This window comes from Aedes aegypti, chromosome 3, assembly GCF_002204515.2.
Source record: "Aedes aegypti strain LVP_AGWG chromosome 3, AaegL5.0 Primary Assembly, whole genome shotgun sequence".
Taxonomy (NCBI): domain Eukaryota; kingdom Metazoa; phylum Arthropoda; class Insecta; order Diptera; family Culicidae; genus Aedes; species Aedes aegypti.
In genome coordinates this window covers 285,006,616-285,028,552 of record NC_035109.1, presented here as the reverse complement: position 1 = coordinate 285,028,552, position 21,937 = coordinate 285,006,616, and the positions used below count along the sequence as shown (strand labels likewise).

Here is a 21,937-nt window from a genome sequence, read left to right as displayed (position 1 = left end):
GACTTCATGAAAAGCATTTCTGTATTGTGTATCCGTTTTATCACGTTTCGCCTGGCTGACCAAAACGGTGTCCCCTACCTTAATATTCAGTTCAGAAGCTTTGCGCCTAACGTCTTCCTTAGCATTGCGATTGAACTTGGAAGATTGATCTCGGTCTCGTAGTTCTTCGTCCACAAGTTGCTTAGAATCCGTTCGTACATCTGGCAATAAACTCCGCACCGTTCTTCCGAACATCAGTTCAGCTGGCGGTACCTTTGTAACATGATGCGGCCATGTATTGTAAGCTGCTACATACTCGGCCAGAGCCTCCTTCCAATTCTTTTTCCCCAAGCGCGCGATGGCAGATATCTTGTTGATACCCTGCATGCTTCTTTCAACTAGTCCATTCTCTGTTGGGTTCAATGGTGTGCTGTGAATTAACTTTACTCCCCACACACTCTGCAGCCATGTCTTAAGGTCGGCGCTGTTAAACGGAGGACCATTGTCCGCTTTCATTGTTTTTGGAATGTAGTACGTGTTGAAAACCCGCTTTAACGCATTCTTAACGGCTTCGGCATCTGTTTTCTCCATAGGCAACGCAACTAAGAACCTCGAGTAGTTATCTGTGAGAACAAGGGCTTTCCAATTGTGTGTATCCGATGCTGTTGAGAAGTCCATTGAGACGTAATCCCATGGGTTTTTCGGAAGCTCCGTCAACGTAATAGGCAATGGGTGATTTGCTGCGGTTACCAGCTGACATTCCGGGCAGCTTCGAACGAAGTCTTCCACTTCTCGATCCATATTTGGCCACCATAACCCTTGTCGTAAAAAGTTCTTCATAGTGGACATTCCAGGGTGGCTTCGATGGGCCAACTGCAGCGCACGAGTTCGCAAAAGGATGGGTAGGACCATTTTCTCCTGCTTCATCAACAATCCACCTTGCACATACATGTCACGTTGGAACGCTTGGTATCTTGCGATTTGTTCCGGCCATTTCTCGGTCTTTTTGATCCATTTCATCACAGTTTGAAGTTCGTTATCGTTGGCCGAAGTTTCTTTGACCTCCGCCGTGGTCAAAGCAAGCAGATGATCGTTAATAATTCCCAGATCCGCTGTGACTGAACACAGCTCGTGGGGTTCTTTATCCATACCAAAATGCGGATCGCTCCGTATTCTACCAATCCTTGAAGGTGCATCCGCAATGTTATTCATACCTGCTACATGCTCGAACTTGAAGCAATAGTGGTCCATCCGCAACATCCATCCTTCAGCTCTGGATAAAATTCGTTTGCCGACATCTTTACCCTTTGCCTTAGTCATGAACATAAGTGCTTCGTTGTCACATCTTAGTGTGAAATTCCTTCCTAGCAGGTAGTACGCGAATCGTTCCATAGACCAGATGATAGCTAGTGCCTCCCTGTGCAACTGAGGGTACCGACGCTCCGCTTCGGTCAGACTTTTCGAAGCACAAGCAATTATCCGACGATTTTCAGTACCACCGGCCTCCTGTACTAGAACTCCTCCGATTCCCCAAGGTGACGCATCGGTGTACAAAATGGTATCGTCATTCTCATCGAAGTAGCCACGTTTAATCAAATCATTTTCCGCTGCATCCTTCAGTGCGTCAAAAGCAATCTGTCGTTCTTCGGTCCATTCAAATTTAGAATCAACCGACAACAGCTCCCGTAACGGTTTGGTTTTATGGGCAAAATTGCGAATAAACGGGCTAATGAAGGTCATCATGCCTAGAAAACTCCGGACTTCAGACGTGTTTTTGGGCCGTTCAAACGATTTGATATCAGAGATCTTCTGCTGGGTGGGCACAATTCCGCTTCCGTCAATAGTAAACCCCAAAAAATCAACTGATTGCTGGTCATACCTCGACTTCTCCTCATTTATGGTGAGATTATGCTCATGTAACGCTTCTTTAACAGCGGCTACATTTCCCCTCAGTTCATCCAGTGTCCTCCCATAAATAAGAGTGTCATCGAGGTAAACTATGACGTTCTTGCATTTAACCAATATTTTCTCCATCACCCTTTGGAAATGTTCAGGTGCGCATGACAGACCGAAAGGCAGTCTTTTAAAACGCATAAGTCCGTTGGCGGTCATGAAAGTGGTGAAATGGCGAACACTTTCATGCAATTCAACATGAAAATATGCGTCCTTCAGATCAAGCTTTGTGAAGAACATCGTGCCTTTCGGAATGTCTGACCAGATTTTCTCCAGTGACGGCATAGGGTACGGCTCCCGAATAATCGCTTTGTTGACTGCCCGATAATCGACAACGATGCGGAAGTCATTTGTACCCTTTGGTACCAGTACAAGTGGTGAGACGTGTGTAATGGTATGATGTTCCTTATCCGCACGCTCGATTATACCTTTCAGTTCCATTGCTCGTAACCTCTCGCTAGTAGCATTCTCAAAAGCTTTCGGAATGTTGTATCTAATAATTTGCATCGGAGACACCGACTCGTCAATCTTGAATTTGATTGGATCGGTTCGAACCTTCGGAAACTCCTTAGTCTCCGTCCTGAGATTAAAGATAGCCTGCGGTCCCTGAATTTTTTCACTATCCTCATCTGTTTTTGGAGGACCAAAACGAATTAGATTCAAGTTTTGCGATGTTTCAAATCCAAGCAATGATAATTGAGTCCCTTTCACCACAAAAAATTTGGCCAAATGTAACGATGCACTATGATTCGCCACGCCAATATAGGCTCTAAAAGAGCACTCGACCTCGAGAGAACCCTGTTGGGCGTACGCTTTCAGGACTTCTTCAGGAAAGGCCACCAAATCATGAATAACTGATCTACAATTTTTCTTGATCTTGTTCCAGCTATCGACAGTTATAGTATTCACGGTGGCACCAGAATCTATTAAAAAATTGATGCACTCAGTACCGATTACGCAATCGACAAGCCTAGGATCTTTCAAAGATCGTTGAAGAGTAGGCTTTTGTGTAATCAACTGTAAACAAAGATGGAAACAGAAATAATAAAAATAAAACATTTTAGAACGTTATTTATTACTACACGCCCTGATTAGAATTTCGACAATATTAGTAGGCACCTGGTATTTTACTGTGAAGTTGTTTCATTATCTACCTGATTAATTCGTTCAGCTTCGGCTTTAACGTCGTTGGTTCGCGCAGGATAATTGGCATCAGTACCCCTCGGTGTGCGACAGAACTCGGCGTAATGGCCAACTTTTCCGCAAGAGTAGCATTTCACCCGAAATGCTTTGCATTCCTTAGGGCCATGCAAACGTCCACATTTTGTGCAAGATCGAACATCATGGTTCCCACGGGCATCTCGCTGCTGCGTATTACCATATCGATAACGAGAGTTGAAACTCTGCGATGGTTGCTGTTTTCTGCGATACGGTTCAAAACGATGGAATCCCTGCTTTGGTGTTGTTGAATGCAAAGCGTTGACCGGTCGGATCTCAACATTTTCATCGCCCCTGTCCAAGCTTGTCACATCCTTCGGTACTCTGTTCAACTCGGCCACTTCCGTTCGGATATAGTCCAGATGCTTGCCGTGTTTGATAATTCGTTGGAGATTATTATCGAGCATATCTGACATCTCATAGAGTTTGTCCGCTATTTCTGGAATTGAACGTCTTAAGAGCGCTTGCAGAAATTCCTCTTCGCGTTGCTGATCGGCGAAATCACAAAATTTTGCTTGTGCTTCTAGCCGTAACACCCAATCGCCGAATGATTCGTTTGAATTCATACGCATCTCGCGAAACTTCAGACGTTCTTTAGCAGGATCGCATGTCTGATTGAAATATCTAAAATAGCATAACAACATAATAATATTTCCAATCTTGTAGTCTCACTAATAGAAAAAATAGATGAATTGGAAAATAAGAACCTTGCAACTTTACCTGTTCAATGCAGAAACAGTATCAGCATAAACATCATTCGAATCCTGCTTAAGGAACTTTTCGTGCAATTCGATAATGCTCAACAGGTAATTCCCGGCGAAGATTTTCATTCCTGTGAGCCTCGTCGCAGGACTAACCGGCGCTTTACACGAGACAATTCTCTCAAATTGATCGCGAAAACGAATCCATTCTGCTTTTCGCTTGTTAGTCGGCAAACCTTCGTCGAATGATTTCAATGGCCACGTACCCGATAACCACTCCGACGTAGCTGGACGTTTCTGTTCTTGTTTTACAGCCGGTAACAAACTACTGATTCCACCGTCTTCCGTGTCTGATTCCTCCGACGATGAACGCTCGCTTTCACGCCAAGTACCACTCATTTTCACGGTAATAATAGATCAAAAACGTTACGAACAGTGACTTACTTTACTTTTTTTCACTATGCCGCCACACTGAAATGAGCTTTTTCCGAACACAGAAAACAACTTTGTCTGTCTTCTTCTACCTGCAGTGTTATGCTACTTGACAAACATCAAACTGAATGCCAGAAGTTGAAAAGAGTCCGATAGATGATTGAGCGCAAGCGCAGAAGCTGTTACCCCAGTGCAAAAAATATGACATGCATGAATGCTTACACTCTAAAGAAAAGCTACTGACAAAATCTAAGCAAATTCTGTCCTTAAAATATTCTATTACTCATATTTTGCTCATTATCCCGAAGAGCGTGTTTGAGTAGTCAATAAATTCACTGCGCTTATTGTCAGTCGCTCTCGCTTTGTTAGTTGTCTCTTTTTAATCACAACGATTTTTTGTTTTGTTTCGCTCACCATGTGCCGATTCAAGAGCTTTTATTTTCACATTGCAATGAAGTTGGACATTCGTGTTTATTTTTTTTTTTTTTTTTTGCTTGCAGTGATGGCAGTTTATATTTACTCTGTAGCTGTGAGCTATAGTCAGCGTACTTTTTATGTTTCATTTTGACTATTGCGTGATGGCAGTTTACATTTATTCAATTTAGCTATGAGCTTATACTCAGCGTAATTGTAGCTGTGAGCTATACTCAGCGTACTCTTGTATGTATCACTTTTGACCATATCCGTTTAGTTCTTTGCCAGTTGAAAATCAGTTATGTTCAGATATCATTGTTTTTTTTTTTTTTTTTTTTTTTTTATTGGCCATGAGCTAAACTCGGCTCTACTTTATAATGCGTGGCAACAATGGACCTTCTCCTGTTCAGCCACTAATCAGACAATGTTTGTTTGGCCATGGACTTTTCCGGCTCAAACGATAATGTCAATTTTGCGATTGCTTGTATATTCTCTTTATTTGTATATTTTAATTGAAGAAAAAAATGGTAGACAGCAGTTCAAGTTATACAACATAGCAATCCATAAAATCGTTACAAGTTGCAAGATATACAATGTTGATATTCCTGGCAACACTTCTAAAAGCTTTCATGTATCCTTTGCCTCATTTTTTTTTTTTTTTTCGTTTTGGGCAATGAATATAATTTATTCTTTTTATATTTCACTTACCAATATCATGGCAGGATCGCCAATGTGATATCCTCAGGATCATCAGTAATTATTAATAATTAAAACCACTATGTTTTCCAATGATACAAAATAACACTCACTCTATATTTCTCTCTTTCCGACTCCACCACCATCTACCACACGCTCCATCCGAAACCCCCAAACCGCTCTCAGTTCATACTCAAATCCGAATACCACAGTCCCGAGTTCGAATCCAGTATCCAGGCGATTTTTAAATAAGATTGTTATACTATCATAATAATTGTGCACGCTACATTTATAAAGTGCCTAGAAAAATCTTTTTTTGTTTTTATTAGTTTTAAATTATTTTTGGACCAGCCGTATAAAAGCTGAACTAAATGCTTGTAAAACGTTTTTAAAGCTGAAAAATAAAGTTGATATCCAACGACATGCTTTAAAGTTTCTCCAAATTTGTGTGAACAATGCTTGAACAAAGGTTGGCCATGAAAATTATTAAAATGTTATAAAACATGATGCTGGATAAAACTGCCATAATGGTGTTTGTTAAATGAGTGAATGTTAGTTGGGGTACGCCCAATGCTGAAATTAGTGTGTTTGGATGGCGGTAGTGTGTAAACGTCAAACACGAACAAAAATGATTCGAGCGCTGCGGGTGGCGGATTGGCCATCTACCATATTTTTGAATCGACCGTTCAAAAGGGTGTAGTATCCGGACCTACTCAAATAATCACTTTCGGCCGATTCCGCCATCGGCCGAATAAACATGAGCTGGGTTTGAACCAGCACAACCATCCGCGACAAAATCGTTCATTAATCTAACTCCTCGAGTTCTCGACCACGCGATAACACTCCAATCGTTTTTTCGCGCTCATTCTCTTTTGAACTGTCAATCAAAAGCACGCTCAAAAGATTCCCAAGAAACATTTGCCTATTTTATAATCATTTATTAAGCAATTTTTCATAACTACATACTGAATAGTTGCTTTATTATATTACTTTGCAGCTGCTACGCACACATTGTTCAAGCAAATCTGGCGAAATTATTAGGCTACCTATCATTCAGTGACTGTAATAATATATTGAAATGATGTTTATTCAGGTTTCACTTAGCTTAATAAGGATTGATGATTTAACAAAGCTAGTTTAACAAACTACATTATTGCAGTTTAATTCAGCATCATGTTTAACAACATTTTAATTATTTCCAAGTGAAGCCTTTGTTCAGGCGTTGTTCACACAAATTTGGAGAAGTTATAAAGCGTGTCGTTGTATATTGACTTTATTCTACAACTTCAAAATTGCTTTATAAGCATTCATCTCAGCTTTCATTCAACTTCCACAAAATTGATTGAAAACAAATAAATGACTAAAAATAACTAACACTGTATACATCAAATGCACGGTATATCTTTACCATGAATTAATAATTACCTGAATACTGGATTCAAACTCGAGACCTTCCCATCGTCAGCGGTATACCTTGCCATCTGCGCCATCCTTGAATTCATATATCAGCCTTCCAGTGCCCAATATAAACCTCTTGTAGCTGATTATTGATCATGCTTGAGCTTCTATTCAACAATAACTAATCAACACGTGCTATGCTGATCAACAACTGAATAAGCGCATTACTTCTGCTGCTGTTCAGTACTGATGCGAGCTGAACTCAGAGGGCTATTTATAGCGCACAGTGAGAAAATTTATTTCAATGCTGGTCAAAAATAAAGTTTATTCACTAAGTAAAAACAGTCTGAAATGATTAATCGAATTTCATAATAAGTTTTGACTTGTTAAAACTTTAATTGAATTGTTCATCTAACTATAATAAAATTCATTTATTAAATGTATAAAATTTCTACTAGGTTAATATTATAATTAATTGTCGCACTTTTTCCATCTATTAAACAGTATACAAATATAAAATATATTTCAATCAATAATCCTATGTCAGAAGACTGATTCAAAATATTTTCTAAACATATTTGAATATTGTATTGAGAAACCATCAGTTATTATTGTATCCAACATGTTTTTATATATTAGTAAGTTAGTGACGAATTCGCCAAGGACGAAAAACCACTCAAATAAAGATAAATAATAATAACATTAGTAAGTTGAACATTGCAATACATTAGGAATACAACGCAATTTTTAGATATTTTGTCCATTTTTCAAAAATTTGGCTATGGTGTGACCTATTTTGTAAGGCTTCTTTGTTGCTGAACAATGTGTTTTGTAATCGTTATTTTGGACTTCTTAGGATGACCTGCTCGGATGATATATCTATGTTGTATTAGGATTTTATAAAATACCTATTCAGCTTTTAATCATGTTCATGTTAAACATGGAAACAGCTGAAGTGCGAAGCAAACCAAAACGTTAGTTTGTCTACTGTACATCTATTTACACAATTATATTTGTTTGGTGGAATATTGGCTCTTCAATAGAAGGAAAAATGACTTGTTCAACTCATTAGTAAAACAATCTTGACAAGTCGGCAGAGATTCTTTGGAGAAGTTTAATAAGTGTTGATTCTACTATTATTCATTCCAATGAAAAATGTTGAACATTGACTTAAATTTGGATCTAAATACCCTCTTCTCAGCTCTTTGTAGGGCATTTTTTGAGCTGTCACCATTATTCAACAATAATTAACTATGTATATGTTTATTTGTGACTCTGGACTGTAAGTTGGGTAACCACTTTCATGTAACTATTGTTAAATTATTATTTATACTTCAATTATCATTAAAAATGTTATGATTAGTAACTTTTTCCGATATCAATAACGTCGCAGATGATGATCACTACATTTGGAAAAATTAAATTTTGATATTTTTAGTCCAATGTGATTCGAACTTTACCCTCGTTGATCCATTACGTCGCCATTACGTCCATTACGTTAATCCATCCATCGCATACACGTCTTGGATTTGATTTGAAAAACATTTGAAACATTTGAAAATAACATAAAAAGACATAATACGTTTTGCTTGAATAAAAGCATACTCATATACTGTCATTCACATTGTTTATAAGTTTTACTAATCATGCTGGTCAACATTTTAAGTATTAGACACTGAAACTTTTGTACGATTTGTTGTTAATCAAATGTTCAATATTCTACTAAAATGATGACTACAACCTATAGAAGCTTTTAATCAGTCAATTGTTAAACTTCTTATGTGTTGTAGAACAAAAGCTACTATATATGCATTTTCGGAGGTTTATTCAGCTCTTATTCAAAACACAAACTGCAAGTGGAATAACAGCTTTTTTATAAGCGGAAATTAATATTATTCAATTAATGATTCAACTAAAAATTTGTTCAGCAATGGTTGCTGCTATGCAGCTTGTATTAAGCACGTAAGCATCTTAAAAGCTACCAATTGTTCCTTGGGTTCCTGTCAAATATATTGTACACTGACAACAAATCGTATACACTGAAATAAATACATGATACAATATTTTTTTCTTTACATACATAAATTCTTAACATATCAGCTCTAGCTACCACAAAGGGTTCATTCACATATTTCATGACGCTGAAAATGGCAATTTTTGACACCCACCCACCCCCTCGTAACGCTTTTAATATGAATATTCTACAAATTTTGTATGAGCCGTAACACCAGCAGAACACCCACCCACCCCCTTCAGCGTTATGAAATTTGTGAACAAGCCCAAAGGTGGTCGATGGACAATGATTAGAATGTGACGTCTGTTTGTCTGTGTATGAACCTTGACACTTGTCTTTTGATCATGTTCGACGTTCCCGTTGACGACAAAAATGCCACAGGGCTTATTGTTTTAACACTGGGGTTGTTCCTATCTGACATTTCAGAAAGGACACGGAAAACAAAATATACCCAAAATTTGAATTTAAACCAAAAAGTGTGAAAAAATCTCAAAAATCGCGGAAAAAATGTTTTTTGAAGTAAAATTAACGAAAACCATTTGAAAATTAAGTAAACTCGTGTTTTTGACCTAAACTTAAGCGTTTGGTACTAAAATTGGGACAGGGCTTCAGGACCCTATTGTTGAAATATTCAAGAATGCAAGTGGGAACACAAAATCACATTTTCCCAGCAGAGATAGTGTTGGAGGTTACGTCGACCATGCAAACGTGGGCAGTTTAGGACATTGCATGTGTTTCGTGCGACATGCACGAAAATACTCTATCCAGCTTTTTACGAGCGCTAATGGCTGCTGCAAATAGGCTCGAACCAGAAAGCGAGCCTGTTTACGGCAGCCATTAGCGTTTTACTCTGAGACGTTTTACTTTAATTCGACCCTGAGACGGGACTCGCGAAGACGGTCTTCTTTTTCTGTGATTGCTGAGTTTTTTTCTTATTCCACTTTGTGTTTATACGAATCACGCGCAAGCCGTTCAAATCCTCACATGAACCTCTCAGCAAAAAATGATTGACTTTGCATCACATCGAATCATAAATAGCCGTTTGAGTAAAATTTCATGCCAAAAAACGTAGCAGACATTAGAAATAAATAATCTTCTGCTTAGATTTATCAGCAACTTTGGAAAAAACTGCTCCGCTGACTGAAGTTTTTAATAACAATTTACTTTGAACACAATACTTTTCACTTTATCAGCCATAAAAACGGTGGGCTGCATTTGACGTTTCGTGAGAGGGGAATAGGCCTATTCAAATGACGTCTCAAATCAGCTGATCGGGAAGCACTTTGACATTTCTTCTATAAAAATGACAGGCCCGTGTTAGCACCGGTCCTCCACCGATGTAAACAAATGCATAGACGGATCTGTCACATGAAAAGGCCTATCTGGGCTGCATATGACGTTGATATTTCTAGCGTAACATTTGAAAAGGGCCTATCTGCAAAACGTAAACATTGAGAAATTCTCAATTGAAGATTCCGTACCATATTTAAAATTCCTATTTTAAACCCATTCGCATTTTTACTAGTTTCATACCTGTGTTCGACACCCATTAAAGTCTGTTGCGTGGCCCATTATGTTTCTAATCTCAAATAACACAACAACTCGTAAAAATTGTTGAATTCAAACATCATCGGCAGATAGGCCCTATTATGAATCTTCAAACCAGTTAGGCCCTTTCAGTTAGGCCCTTTGATTGAACATGGTTTCAGTTAGGCCCTTTAATAATTTGCTAATTTTATTGATTTTTGAATTGGTTTGCATAAATCTTGAACAAAATTTAGCGATTATGTGAATAAACACTATATAATAGCTAAATATTGGAAATTTTCGGTTGAAGATTCAGTACCATATTGATTATTCCTATTTCAAACCCATTCGATTTTTACTAGTTTCATACTTGGGGAAGATCCAAAAATGACGTCCATCGTTTTTCGGGATTTCTAGAACCCTTCTACCACCTCTGTCACGCTTTTTCTAATACCCAATCCATGCACTGTCACATTTTCGTACATCCCCCCATTGGGGGAGGCCCCAATTGATGGACGTCATTTTCTGATAACCCCTTGTGTTCGACACTTATAATGGTCTATTACGTGGCTCACAACGATTTGAATTTGAAATAGCACAACAACTTGTAAAAATAGTTCAATTCAAACATCATCCGCAGATAGGCCCCTTAACGAATTTTCAAACCAGTTAGGCCCTTCTTGAATTTGCTAATTTTATTGATTATTGAAGTGATTTGCATAATTCTTCGACAACATTTGATGATTATGTGAGGAAACAACACAATATCATACAAGCTAAATATTGGAAACTATTCTATACAAAATCAGCAACATATTGATTATTGATTTTTTAAACCCATTAACTTTTTTACTAGTTTTATACTTGTGTTAGACACTCATTATGGTTTATTACGTGGCTCACAACGATTTGAATTTGAAATAGCACAACAACTTGTAAAAATAGTTCAATTCAAACATCATCCGCAGATAGGCCCCTTAACGAATTTTCAAACCAGTTAGGCCCTTTTTGAATTTGCTAATTTTATTGATTATTGAAGTGATTTGCATAATTCTTCGACAACATTTGATGATTATGTGAGGAAACAACACAATATCATACAAGCTAAATATTGGAAACTATTCTATACAAAATCAGCAACATATTGATTATTGATTTTTTAAACCCATTAACTTTTTTAACTAGTTTTATACTTGTGTTAGACGCTCATTATGGTTTATTACGTGGCCCAGAACGTTAGTAATCTCAAATAGCATAACGACTCGTGAAAATGGTTGCATTCAAATATCATCAGCAGTTAGGCCCTTCAATGAATCTTCAAACCAGTTAGGCCCTTTCAGTTAGGCCCTCCGATTGGACATGGTTTCAGTTAGGCCCCTCCAGTTAGGCCCTTTTATTAAACATAGTTCCAGTTAGGCCCTTTTGGAATTTGTTGATTTTATTGCTTATTGAAGTGATTTTCATAGTTTTTAAATAAAATAAAGCGAGAGAAAAACAATGTAATAGTTAAATGTTGGATATTCTCGGTTGAAGGTTCAGTACCTTATTGATTATATCTATTTCAAACCCATTCACTTTTTTACTTGTTTTATACTTGAGGGCCTTCCTTAGCCGAGCAGTTTAAGTCCGCGGCTACAAAGCAAAGCCATTCTGAAGGTATCTGAGTTCCATTCCCGGTCGGTCCAGGTTTTTTTCGTAATGGAAATTTCCTTTACTTTCCTAAATATAGAGTACCTTCGTACTTGTCACACGATATATGAATGCGAAAATGGCAACTTGTCAAAGAAAGCTCTCAGTTTATAACTTGGAAGTACTCATTGAACACAAAGCTTAGAAGCAGGCTCTGTCCCAGTGAGGACGTAATGCCAAGAAGAAGTATAAGAAGAATTCTTGCAGGGCTGTTACAAAAACAAACGAATTTGTTTTTGTGAAAATTGCGACTTTTGGAACTCGATCCTCAACTAGAGGCAACAAATAAAAATTAACAAATAAAAATTAACAAATAAAAATTATTCAAAATTTTTAATGAAATTGATTTTTTTTTTCAGGATAAAAAATCAGTTTTTCAACTAACTTCGCATTAAGATTATGATAAAACTAGTAAAAAAGAGAATGGGCTTGAAATAGGAATCAATATAGTACTGAATCTTCAATAAAGAATTTTTAATAATCAATGTTGATTTTCTCACATACCTAATCGATTGATTTTGATCTAAAACTTTGAAAATCACTTCAATAATCAATAAAATTAATAAATTACAAAAGGGCCTAACTGGAACTAAGTTCAATAAAAAGGCCTAACTGGAGGGGCCTAACTGAAACCATGTTCAATCAAAGGGCCTAACTGAAAGGGCCTAACTGGTTTGCAGACTCGTAAAAGGGCCTATCTGCCGATGATGTTGGAATTCAACCATTTTCACGAGTTGTTTTGTTATTTAGGATTTAAAACGTTATGGGCCACCTAGTAGACTATCATGGGTGTCGAACACATGTATAAAACTAGTAAATAGGAGAAAGGGTTTGAAATATGAATAATCAATATAGTACTGAATCTTCAATAAAGAATTTTCAATATTCAATGTTGATTTTCTCACATAATCGATTGATTTTGTTCTAAAACTTTGAAAATCTATTCAATAATCAATAAAATTAACAAATTCCAAAAGGGCCTAACTGGAACTATGTTAAATAAAAGGGCCTAACTGGAGGGGCCTAACTGAAACCATGTTCAATTAAAGGACCTAATTGAAAGGGCCTAACTGGTTTGAAGACTCGTAAAAGGGCCTATCTGCCGGTGATGTTTGAATTCAACATTTTTTACTAGTTTTTATGTTATGTTAGATTTAAAACGTTACGTGGCCCAGTAATAGACTATGAGTGTCGAACAAAAGTTTGAAACTATTAGATAGCAATGAGTTTAAAATAGTAACAATTAATATGTTACAGAATCTTCAATCGAGCATTTCTCAATTTTCACGTTATGCTGATCACTATACAAGGGCTAAATATTGAAAAATATGAAGAAAAATTAAAAATGCACGGAAGGGCCAATCTGATTTTGATCGAAATTTTCAGTTAGGCCCTTTTATGACCAGTTAGGCCCTCTTAGTTTTATCATTTTCAGATAGGCCCTTTTAAATTTGAATAAAATTACCATTAATAATGCATTTTGCATGCCCGTAAGAGTATGTAGGAGTAATTTACGTAAAAAATGATACGAATAATGAATAATCAAGTTTGTTTACATTTTGCAGTTAGGCCCTTTTCAAATGTTACGCTAGAATTTTTCCTCTTCGCGAGTCTCTCTCAGATTCGACCAGGTCAGTGCCCGCACACTTGACGGTATGAACCGGAGTGCGTTCGCAAGTTCATTTCAAGCCAGCTTTCTTGACATCGACGTCAACCGATTTTGAGCGCGAAACGAATCAAAACATCTCACTCACACATTAGAAAAAACCCGAAGAAGCGAAACGATTCCCCTTCGTTCGCTTCGCGTTCATTCAAAATAATCACACAACAGAACGAAAAGAGAATCACGCAAAAATTCGTTTGTGTGTTGAGGGCTTGTTGCGCAGAGTTCAATCGCAAGCGGAGCAAAGCGGATCGCGTCTAGTACCGAAAAGTTAAGCTGTCGAGTGCCGGAGTTATGTGGTTTAAAAAAAATTAAATGGATGCCACCAGCAGCAAAAGCAGCGTCTTTTCAGTTTCAAATTTGGATTGTCGCTGCGCGTTTTGCCGCAATCCCGTGCAGAAAGGAAATTGATTGAGTGCTAATAACTGAACCGTGAAGCCGGGAGTGATTGTTAATAAAGTTTTGAAGTTAAAGTTCAGTGCGATTGAGGAGAGGATTTTCGTTTGTGTTTCGGAATTGGGTAGGGCAAAAGTTTTGGTGTTGAACAAAGAAGAATAGAGCCTGTGGATATAAGCAAAGTGCGCAAAAATGGATACACCGAAGCGAATCAAAACCATTTCCTCGCCTTACTTTGGAAGCCCTCCGCCGGCCACAAATCAAACGGTGCTGGGTCAGCTTTTCTCCCACGGAACACCGGGAGGAGACAATGGCAAACATCAGATGCAGCATCAGTGGGGCAGCGGCGGATGTTGGCCACCGTCTTCCCACGACTCGCTAACCAGTCCTCCGTCGACGTGTAGCTCGCCGGATGTGCTCGTGGCCAAGTCCCTAGCGGCCACTCCGACAACCCATGGAAGCGGCAGCTGGAAGCATCAGCAGCACAATTCCAGCAGTGGCTGCAGTTCGGCGGAAAAGTCCGAAAACAAACGGGGCCGGCCGAGATCCGAGGCGCTGACCACCCTGATGGTGGAGGGCTCGATTTCTCCGTCGGCCATCAAGTGCCGCTACTGCAATCGGGTTTTCCCGCGGGAGAAATCCCTCCAGGCGCACCTCCGGACGCACACAGGTAGGGGGAGAATAACTTCTTTTTTGGATATTGATTCATGATACAGTCAACTCTGCGTGACTCGATATTGAAGAAACCGTCGAATTAGGGAGATATCGAGTTATAGAACACAAAATCAGTGTAACTGCGGTTCAAGGGAGTTATTGAGGTAGCCACGAAAGCCAACACTCATCTACCCTGAGCGAAAATTTAAGTAGGGTGATTAGGGGCATAATGAACACACGGGAAGAAATGGACACCCCTTTATACTTTACCCCTTATAGAATGTGCATATTTCATTAAAATTTTATACACTTTATGAAATCTGTATTGTTTATGAACTGTTTGACGGTATAAAAGCTTATGGTTTACCTCAATTATCTTCTGAAATTTGATTTTTTTTTTTCAACTTCAAATTGGTTTATAAGCAAGACGATGGAAGAATCTCATTTTTGAGCAAAGTAACTAACCTTCTTCTTCATCTTGGCAAACGTCCTCACTGGAACAGAGCCTGCTTCTTAACTTAGTGTTGTTATGAGCATTTCCGCAGTTATTAACTGAGAGCTTTTCTTTGCCAATGTTGGCTTTGCTTTGTAGCCGCGGACTACAACCACACGGCTAAGGAAGGCCTTAAAAGTAACTAACCTAGAGGTGTTTTTCTTGCTAATGTGATAGAGGAGGATCCCTTTTACTTATCAGAATATTTGACATTCAATATTGAAAAAGTTTTTACAAAATTCCACGAATGTGTTATTTTGCCCCTATATCTCTTTACCTTTTATTGCCATTTTATGGGCTTAAAATGAGTAATTACTGAATGTGTACATCATGCTCCTAATCCCCCTACGAATTCAATAAGACAACGCTGATTACTTGATTTCTTGACGGTTTCTCTCTTTCATGAAATTAATTCTTATGAAACTCAAAACGTCCGATATTCACTAGAAATTCTTGTTATTATTAGGAATTTTAAGAATATCTTCATTTTCGCAAAATAAAAAAGGGATTCGCTAAAGAGTTTCATAATTGATATCAATGACTGTTTATTGGAGTATCTTATGACATTATATCAATTCATATTATGAACGCAATGATCGATGGAAGTTCAAAACATTTTCTTGTGAGTCCCAGCTTTTTCTTATGTCTTTGAGAAATTCCTATGTAATTCATGCGTGTTTTTTGAAACGCACTAAGCTTATTTTACCGGTATCTGTAAATTTCACCATAATCTCAACAACTGAACGGTTTGGTTACATAAAACACCGGAATTCCGTCGAAATTTTACAGATTCCGGTGAATTTTTACCGTAAAATTCACCGTACTCCGTCAATTTATTTTACCGAACTGTTCAGCTGTTGAGATTTCACATGAATCCGTAAAATAATTCAAGTGTGAAGGCAGCCAACTCATTTCACAAGTGTTTATTTATTTATTTATTTATTTATTTATCCTATTTTATAAAATTGTCTTATGAAATCCAATGAGTCAAAAAATGTCTAATTTTTGAAAAATTGTTCAATATTTCGTGAATTTCATAAGGCAACGGGAATCATGCAGATCTAGTGTATTAATCTAAGAATTGTAATTGTAATTTATTTATCATACGTGGGCCTATTAGTTTACTTTTACACAAGGTCAAGGAAAGAAAAACGTGATCAAAATTACATTGGAGAACAAATCGAATAACAATCAATATGCGTTATGAACTAATGAAACAGAATTGTTCGAAATCATGCAAAAATCCGAAGATTCCATTTTATTTTCAGCACTTTTATTAACTTTGCCAACTTTGGCCAAACTGACCCACTTTCCCATACTTAACAACGATTTGATGAAGAGAAGATCCACCTCTATCTCCCAGCGATGATAGTTTTTATCTTTGACCATTCATTTACTTAAAAAAAAACAGCTATCCACTCGGTTATCAAAGACTTTTGTGGATGAGAATTCTTGCTTTCAACCAAATTTTCCAGTCACACGTCTGACTTTAGAAACTTGGTCTCTATTTTAACGCAAGTCTCAAAAACATCATTCTTTTCCTCTTTCTCCTTCCATTGAATCCTAGTCATGATCCTGGTGTATAGTTCTAGAGGCTCCAGAAACACTTTCAGAGACTCCTCCGCAATTTCTCTCCAAGAATTTCTTTTCAAATTTCCCGAGCTTCTAGCTTCTTCTGGTGATTTCTTCTAGGTTACTCATGAATTCCTCTAGAGATCTCCCACAAACATTTTCTTAGGAATCCATCCAGAAATTCCTTCAGATTTTCTTTAAGACCCATGTTTGTTGGATTTCCTATTCATATGGGACATGGGACGTTTATGCGTTTATGAACAGTACTATTCTTACAGGAAAATCCTCAAGGTGAATTCTAGAATTTTTGAAGAAATTCGTAAAGGGATTTTTTTTTTTGAAACTCTACAAGAACTCCTATCGAGAAGTTCATACGCCGATTTTACCAAATTACTTCTTCCAAACATTTTTAAATGGACTCCTTCAAGTATTCATCAACGGTTCGGCTCAGAAATTGTTGCAGAATCCTTCCAGGGATTATTCCAAGAAATATGTAAAGGGCTCTCCCTAGAGTTCCTTGATTAACTCACCCAGGGGTTGTTCATTAAGTTCCGTCAAATTTTTGTCCTAGGAATTTCTCCACCATTTCCCTGGCCTGGATCATGGGGATTGACGGTGCCAAAGTGAAGGTGCACCGTAAAATAATATCCGTTTGTATAAAATATCACCTTCCCAATACTTTGGCACACCTCTAACGGATCATGATTTATCATGAAACGGCTGCTTGCAGGCTGAGGATCTGTTAATATGTTTCTGCATATTATCAGGAACTCTTCAAATGGAGGGACCGCCAGGGCTCAGTAGTTACTTATGCACCACTACTTGTAGTTGCAGTTTGTTAGATGAATTGTAGCATCCTTTGTACTAATCGGTAATGGTGGATAGGTTTCGAAGCTAACGCATGATCCAACTTTTTGTTATGTGACTTAAAAGTGAGTATTCGGTGAGTTTCTGTGTAACATTCGTCGTTATAAAATTAATGATTGTGAGGGTGATAATGATACTTGATGAATTGCATAGTGATGATGAACTGTTGAAATTGCATTTGAAGTGATTGTGAGGGTTACAGACATAATAATAACAGTATGCACTTATTTCTTTAAACAAAAACACTATTGCATAGTTCTTTACACTTTTACAATGACAGTGTTCATAATAACAGCGAGTGCAATAGAAGTGATCGAAGTATTTTTTTGTTACGGTCGTTGTGATAATTCGTAGTTCAATTAAATAGTAAAAAAATAAACATCCTTCAATTATTGGTAATAAAAAATTGGTATGAAAGTGGCGTGATGTAATATTGGTGAAACTTTCAGCTGTGATAGTGGAAAGTGATAACGAAAGTTCATACAAGATAATCTGATATAGAAGTGCTAGTGTCAAAAACAAAAGTGACGACAGCAAAAGTGAGGCAATTATGTGACAGTGAATAATAAAATAAAATGGGGAATGGGGACCTTTTAATAAAACTATTTCGTTCTTCACTTTAACCACTCTAGTAACATTTCAGGCCTTATCATAGTTTGATAGTAGTCTGAACTACTAGACTGCAAAACTACGGTAAGGGCTGATTGCTGCTAGGGTACACAGTGACCATTTGAGCAACATTGCTTAGGAACGTCTGTGTGATGAACGCAATAGAGGCTTATAAAAGCAAATGCTGGGAAGGAGCTTAGGGCAGATTAAAAGTGCCAGTACTACCCCTATCGCTACCGACAAAAAAAAAAAAAAAAAAAAAAAAAGGAATTTCTCCACCATTTCATCCATCGACGATTTTCTTTTGCAGTTTTTCCAACACTTTTTTTTGAATTTATGGACGAGATTGTTAGAATATGTTTTAGAAAAAATACCAATTGAATATTAACACTTCACTTCACTCTTGCAAAAAAAAAAAAAATACCAAAATCCCTAGTAAGGCGAGAAAATACTTTTTAACTCTAATAATGTTGCTTATCTTGACAGATAGGCCTATTAGTAATTTTTTTCTCAGTTCTTCCAAGCAAACACACATTCTACATGGATTCTTCCCAATTTCATTTAAGGTTTCACACCAACAAATATTACAGCTTTTATGCCGACCATGTTGTTTTATCCGGAATTTTCTAGAGATATTGGTGTAAATCAAATCCATGTGCGGGAAATTTCAGACGCTCTAATGAATTTGGACGCTTCAAAAGGTCCCGGCCCTGACACGATTTCACCAATATTTATGAAAAATTTAGCAAAAGAATTTACAGCGCCATTGTTTTGGCTTTTTAATAAATCCCTTGAATCCGGAATCTTCCCAAAAATATGGAAAAGCTCATTTTTAGTGCCTATCTTTAAATCTGGACGAAAATCTGACATACGTAATTATCGTGGTGTTGCCATTATCTCTTGTATTCCAAAAATTATCGAGTCAATTGTCAACGAAAAACTATTTCTTCAAATCAAAAATAGAATTACTGACACACAACATGGCTTCTTCAAAGGACGCTCGACCTCAACAAATTTACTTCAATTTGTTGACTATTCATTGAATGCAATGGACAATGGAAACCATGTAGAAGCTCTGTATACGGACTTTAGCAAGGCATTTGATCGCATAGACATACCAATGCTACTTTTCAAACTAAAAAAAAATGGTATCGAGCCAAGACTGCTGAAATGGCTTGAATCGTATTTAACTGACCGCCAACAAAATTCAAAGGAAACAAATCAAAACCAATTCAAGTCACTTCGGGTGTCCCTCAAGGCTCTCATTTGGGACCTTTTCTTTTTATTATGTATGTAAACGACATTTCCTTCATTTTCAATAAACTCAAAGTGTTAATTTATGCCGATGACATGAAGCTCTACCTGGAAATAAGAAATGAAGAAGACATCAATGTATTCCGCAATGAAATAAAAAAATTCTACATATGGTGCAAAAAAGCCTATTAGAACTGAATGAAAAAAATGCAACCTAATATCATTTAGCAGAAAAAGAACAACACCACGAATTTCAATTTCATTAGGAAATCAAAATGTGGAAAAATATGAAAGAGTAAGGGACTTAGGAGTAATCTTAGACTCTAAGCTTTCTTTCGTAGACCACTAAAATACAATAATTCACAGGGCTAATAAAATGCTAGGGTTCATAAAACGCTTCTGCTACAACTTTCATGATCCATACACAATTAAAACTCTATATATTGCATATGTAAGATCAATCATGGAATACTGCAGCATTGTATGGTCTCCTTTCTCAATGACACACAAAGAAATATTAGAATCTGTACAAAAACAATGTCTACTATATGCTCTTCGTAAATTAGGTTGGACATCATTTCCACTTCCACCCTACAAAGCACGCTGCATGCTTATTGACATACAAATTTTGAAAGAGCGGCGTGAAATCGCAAGAGTTTCATTTGTAAATGATATCGTTTCGCAACGTATTGATTCTACAGAAATCTTATCAAAATTAAATTTCTACGCTCCTTCTAGGCAACTACAAAATCGTAACTTATTCTTGACGAATCATCATCGAACAAATTATGCCAAAAACGGGCCTCTAAATCAAATGATGGGAATTTACAATCAACATTGCGAAACTATTGACTTTACCATGTCTCGGCAAAATCTAAAAACATTAGAAATCGCAACACATAAAATAAAACAAAATGAAATTAACATTACTTACACTACACTTTCTTTTTCAATATTTTTTATAAATTTCATAATTTTAGTATTAAGAAATAAAACAAAAATATGTATATGTAAAATGTACTAGTCTACGTCGGTTGACGAAAAATAAATAAATTGACATTTAAGACTCTAATCATACGTAAAATACAGGAGTAATCAGAATAGCACTTAAATGACAAATTATTCAAAACAATTTCGACTAGACAATATTAGTAATGACTACTACACTACTATTTCAAACAAATTCTGATGGAGCTGCTGATTTTCACAATGCTTCCTTTTCTCAAAAGCAAGGGAATATGGGTACTTTTCAAAAATTACCACGTCACAATAAGAATAAAAAAACAGTGTTCATGTGGGCACCATAGCCTAGTCCGTCTGAGTATTGGTCCTTGAGGAAATTTGGCAAAAGCCAGACCGAGGGTTCAGCCTTGACAAGTTAAGCTGTTAGGCAGCTTCAATTGAATGCCATACAAAAAAAAAGACAATCTACCATGACTTCTTCAGGAATTATGCAGTTCTTTCAGAGATGCTTCCAAGAGTTTATCAGGAATTTGTACTGAAGTTCCATCAAGGATAACAATAATTTGCTAAAAATTTCTAAAAATAGTCCCTGGCAATTCCCTGGAAAACATTCCTGAATAAATTCTTTGAATTAATTTCTGACAGATTTTTGAAGTGTCATGGAGAACAAATCCGGAGGAAATGTTAAAAAATCTGTGGAGCACTCTTAGACAGTGGCGATTGCCTAACCTCAAATCTACCTGCTCCACGATTAGAAGTTAGACAAAAAGTCAATGTAAAATTTGTTTCGGCCTAATTATGTTTTTGTTTATGCTTAATTTACTATCTTTTATCAAACACTATGTCATACGTTATGAATACGGTTAGAAATTTTCAAGAATACTGAACATGAATCTATCACAATTCTGGGTGAGATCCACAGAATTCTGAGCAGGATTCCACAAGAAAATTGGGCAGAATTATCACAAATGTAAGTACAGAATAACCTGAACATAATCTAGTATCATTTCAAACATTACATTCATTTCTTATATCTATGTGTTCTTTGTTAGGCAACACTAGTATCCTGATTGGGTAACTAAATTAAGCTATAATTACCGTTTTGTTACCTATAATTATAATTTTTGTTAACAACATATTAATTTGGCCAGACTAAGAAAAAAATGTTTTTGAAAAATGTATGGGAAACCTGCACTGCGTATACGTCAAATACAAACTTTCAATCCATATTATGTTGGAAAAAGAACTGAGCTGAAACCATTTTTTGTTATGTAAATCTCGTTGGTCAATAAAGGCCACCAGAATCAGTTTCGGCCAGAGGCTTAGCTTCGGTTCCTAAATTGACCAATCACATTTATTTCTAATGAGAGTGGCCAAATTAGGAGTATCCTGGCCAAATTAAGTGTATGCGAGTTAAAATTATAAGGAAAATACATTATTTTCCC

At 36.9% G+C, this 21,937-nt stretch overlaps 1 protein-coding gene across 1 annotated transcript in view; it reads left to right on the top strand.

The window, feature by feature from the left end:
• The first annotated feature begins 13,780 nt into the window (after positions 1-13,780).
• LOC110678447 (zinc finger protein 1-like) overlaps positions 13,781-21,937 on the top strand; it is a 43,464-nt gene continuing 35,307 nt past the window's right edge. The window contains exon 1 of the mRNA XM_021851350.1: positions 13,781-14,750. Coding sequence (XP_021707042.1) covers positions 14,273-14,750 — 478 coding nt within the window. The 5' untranslated portion in view covers positions 13,781-14,272. The remainder of the gene's footprint in view (positions 14,751-21,937) is intronic.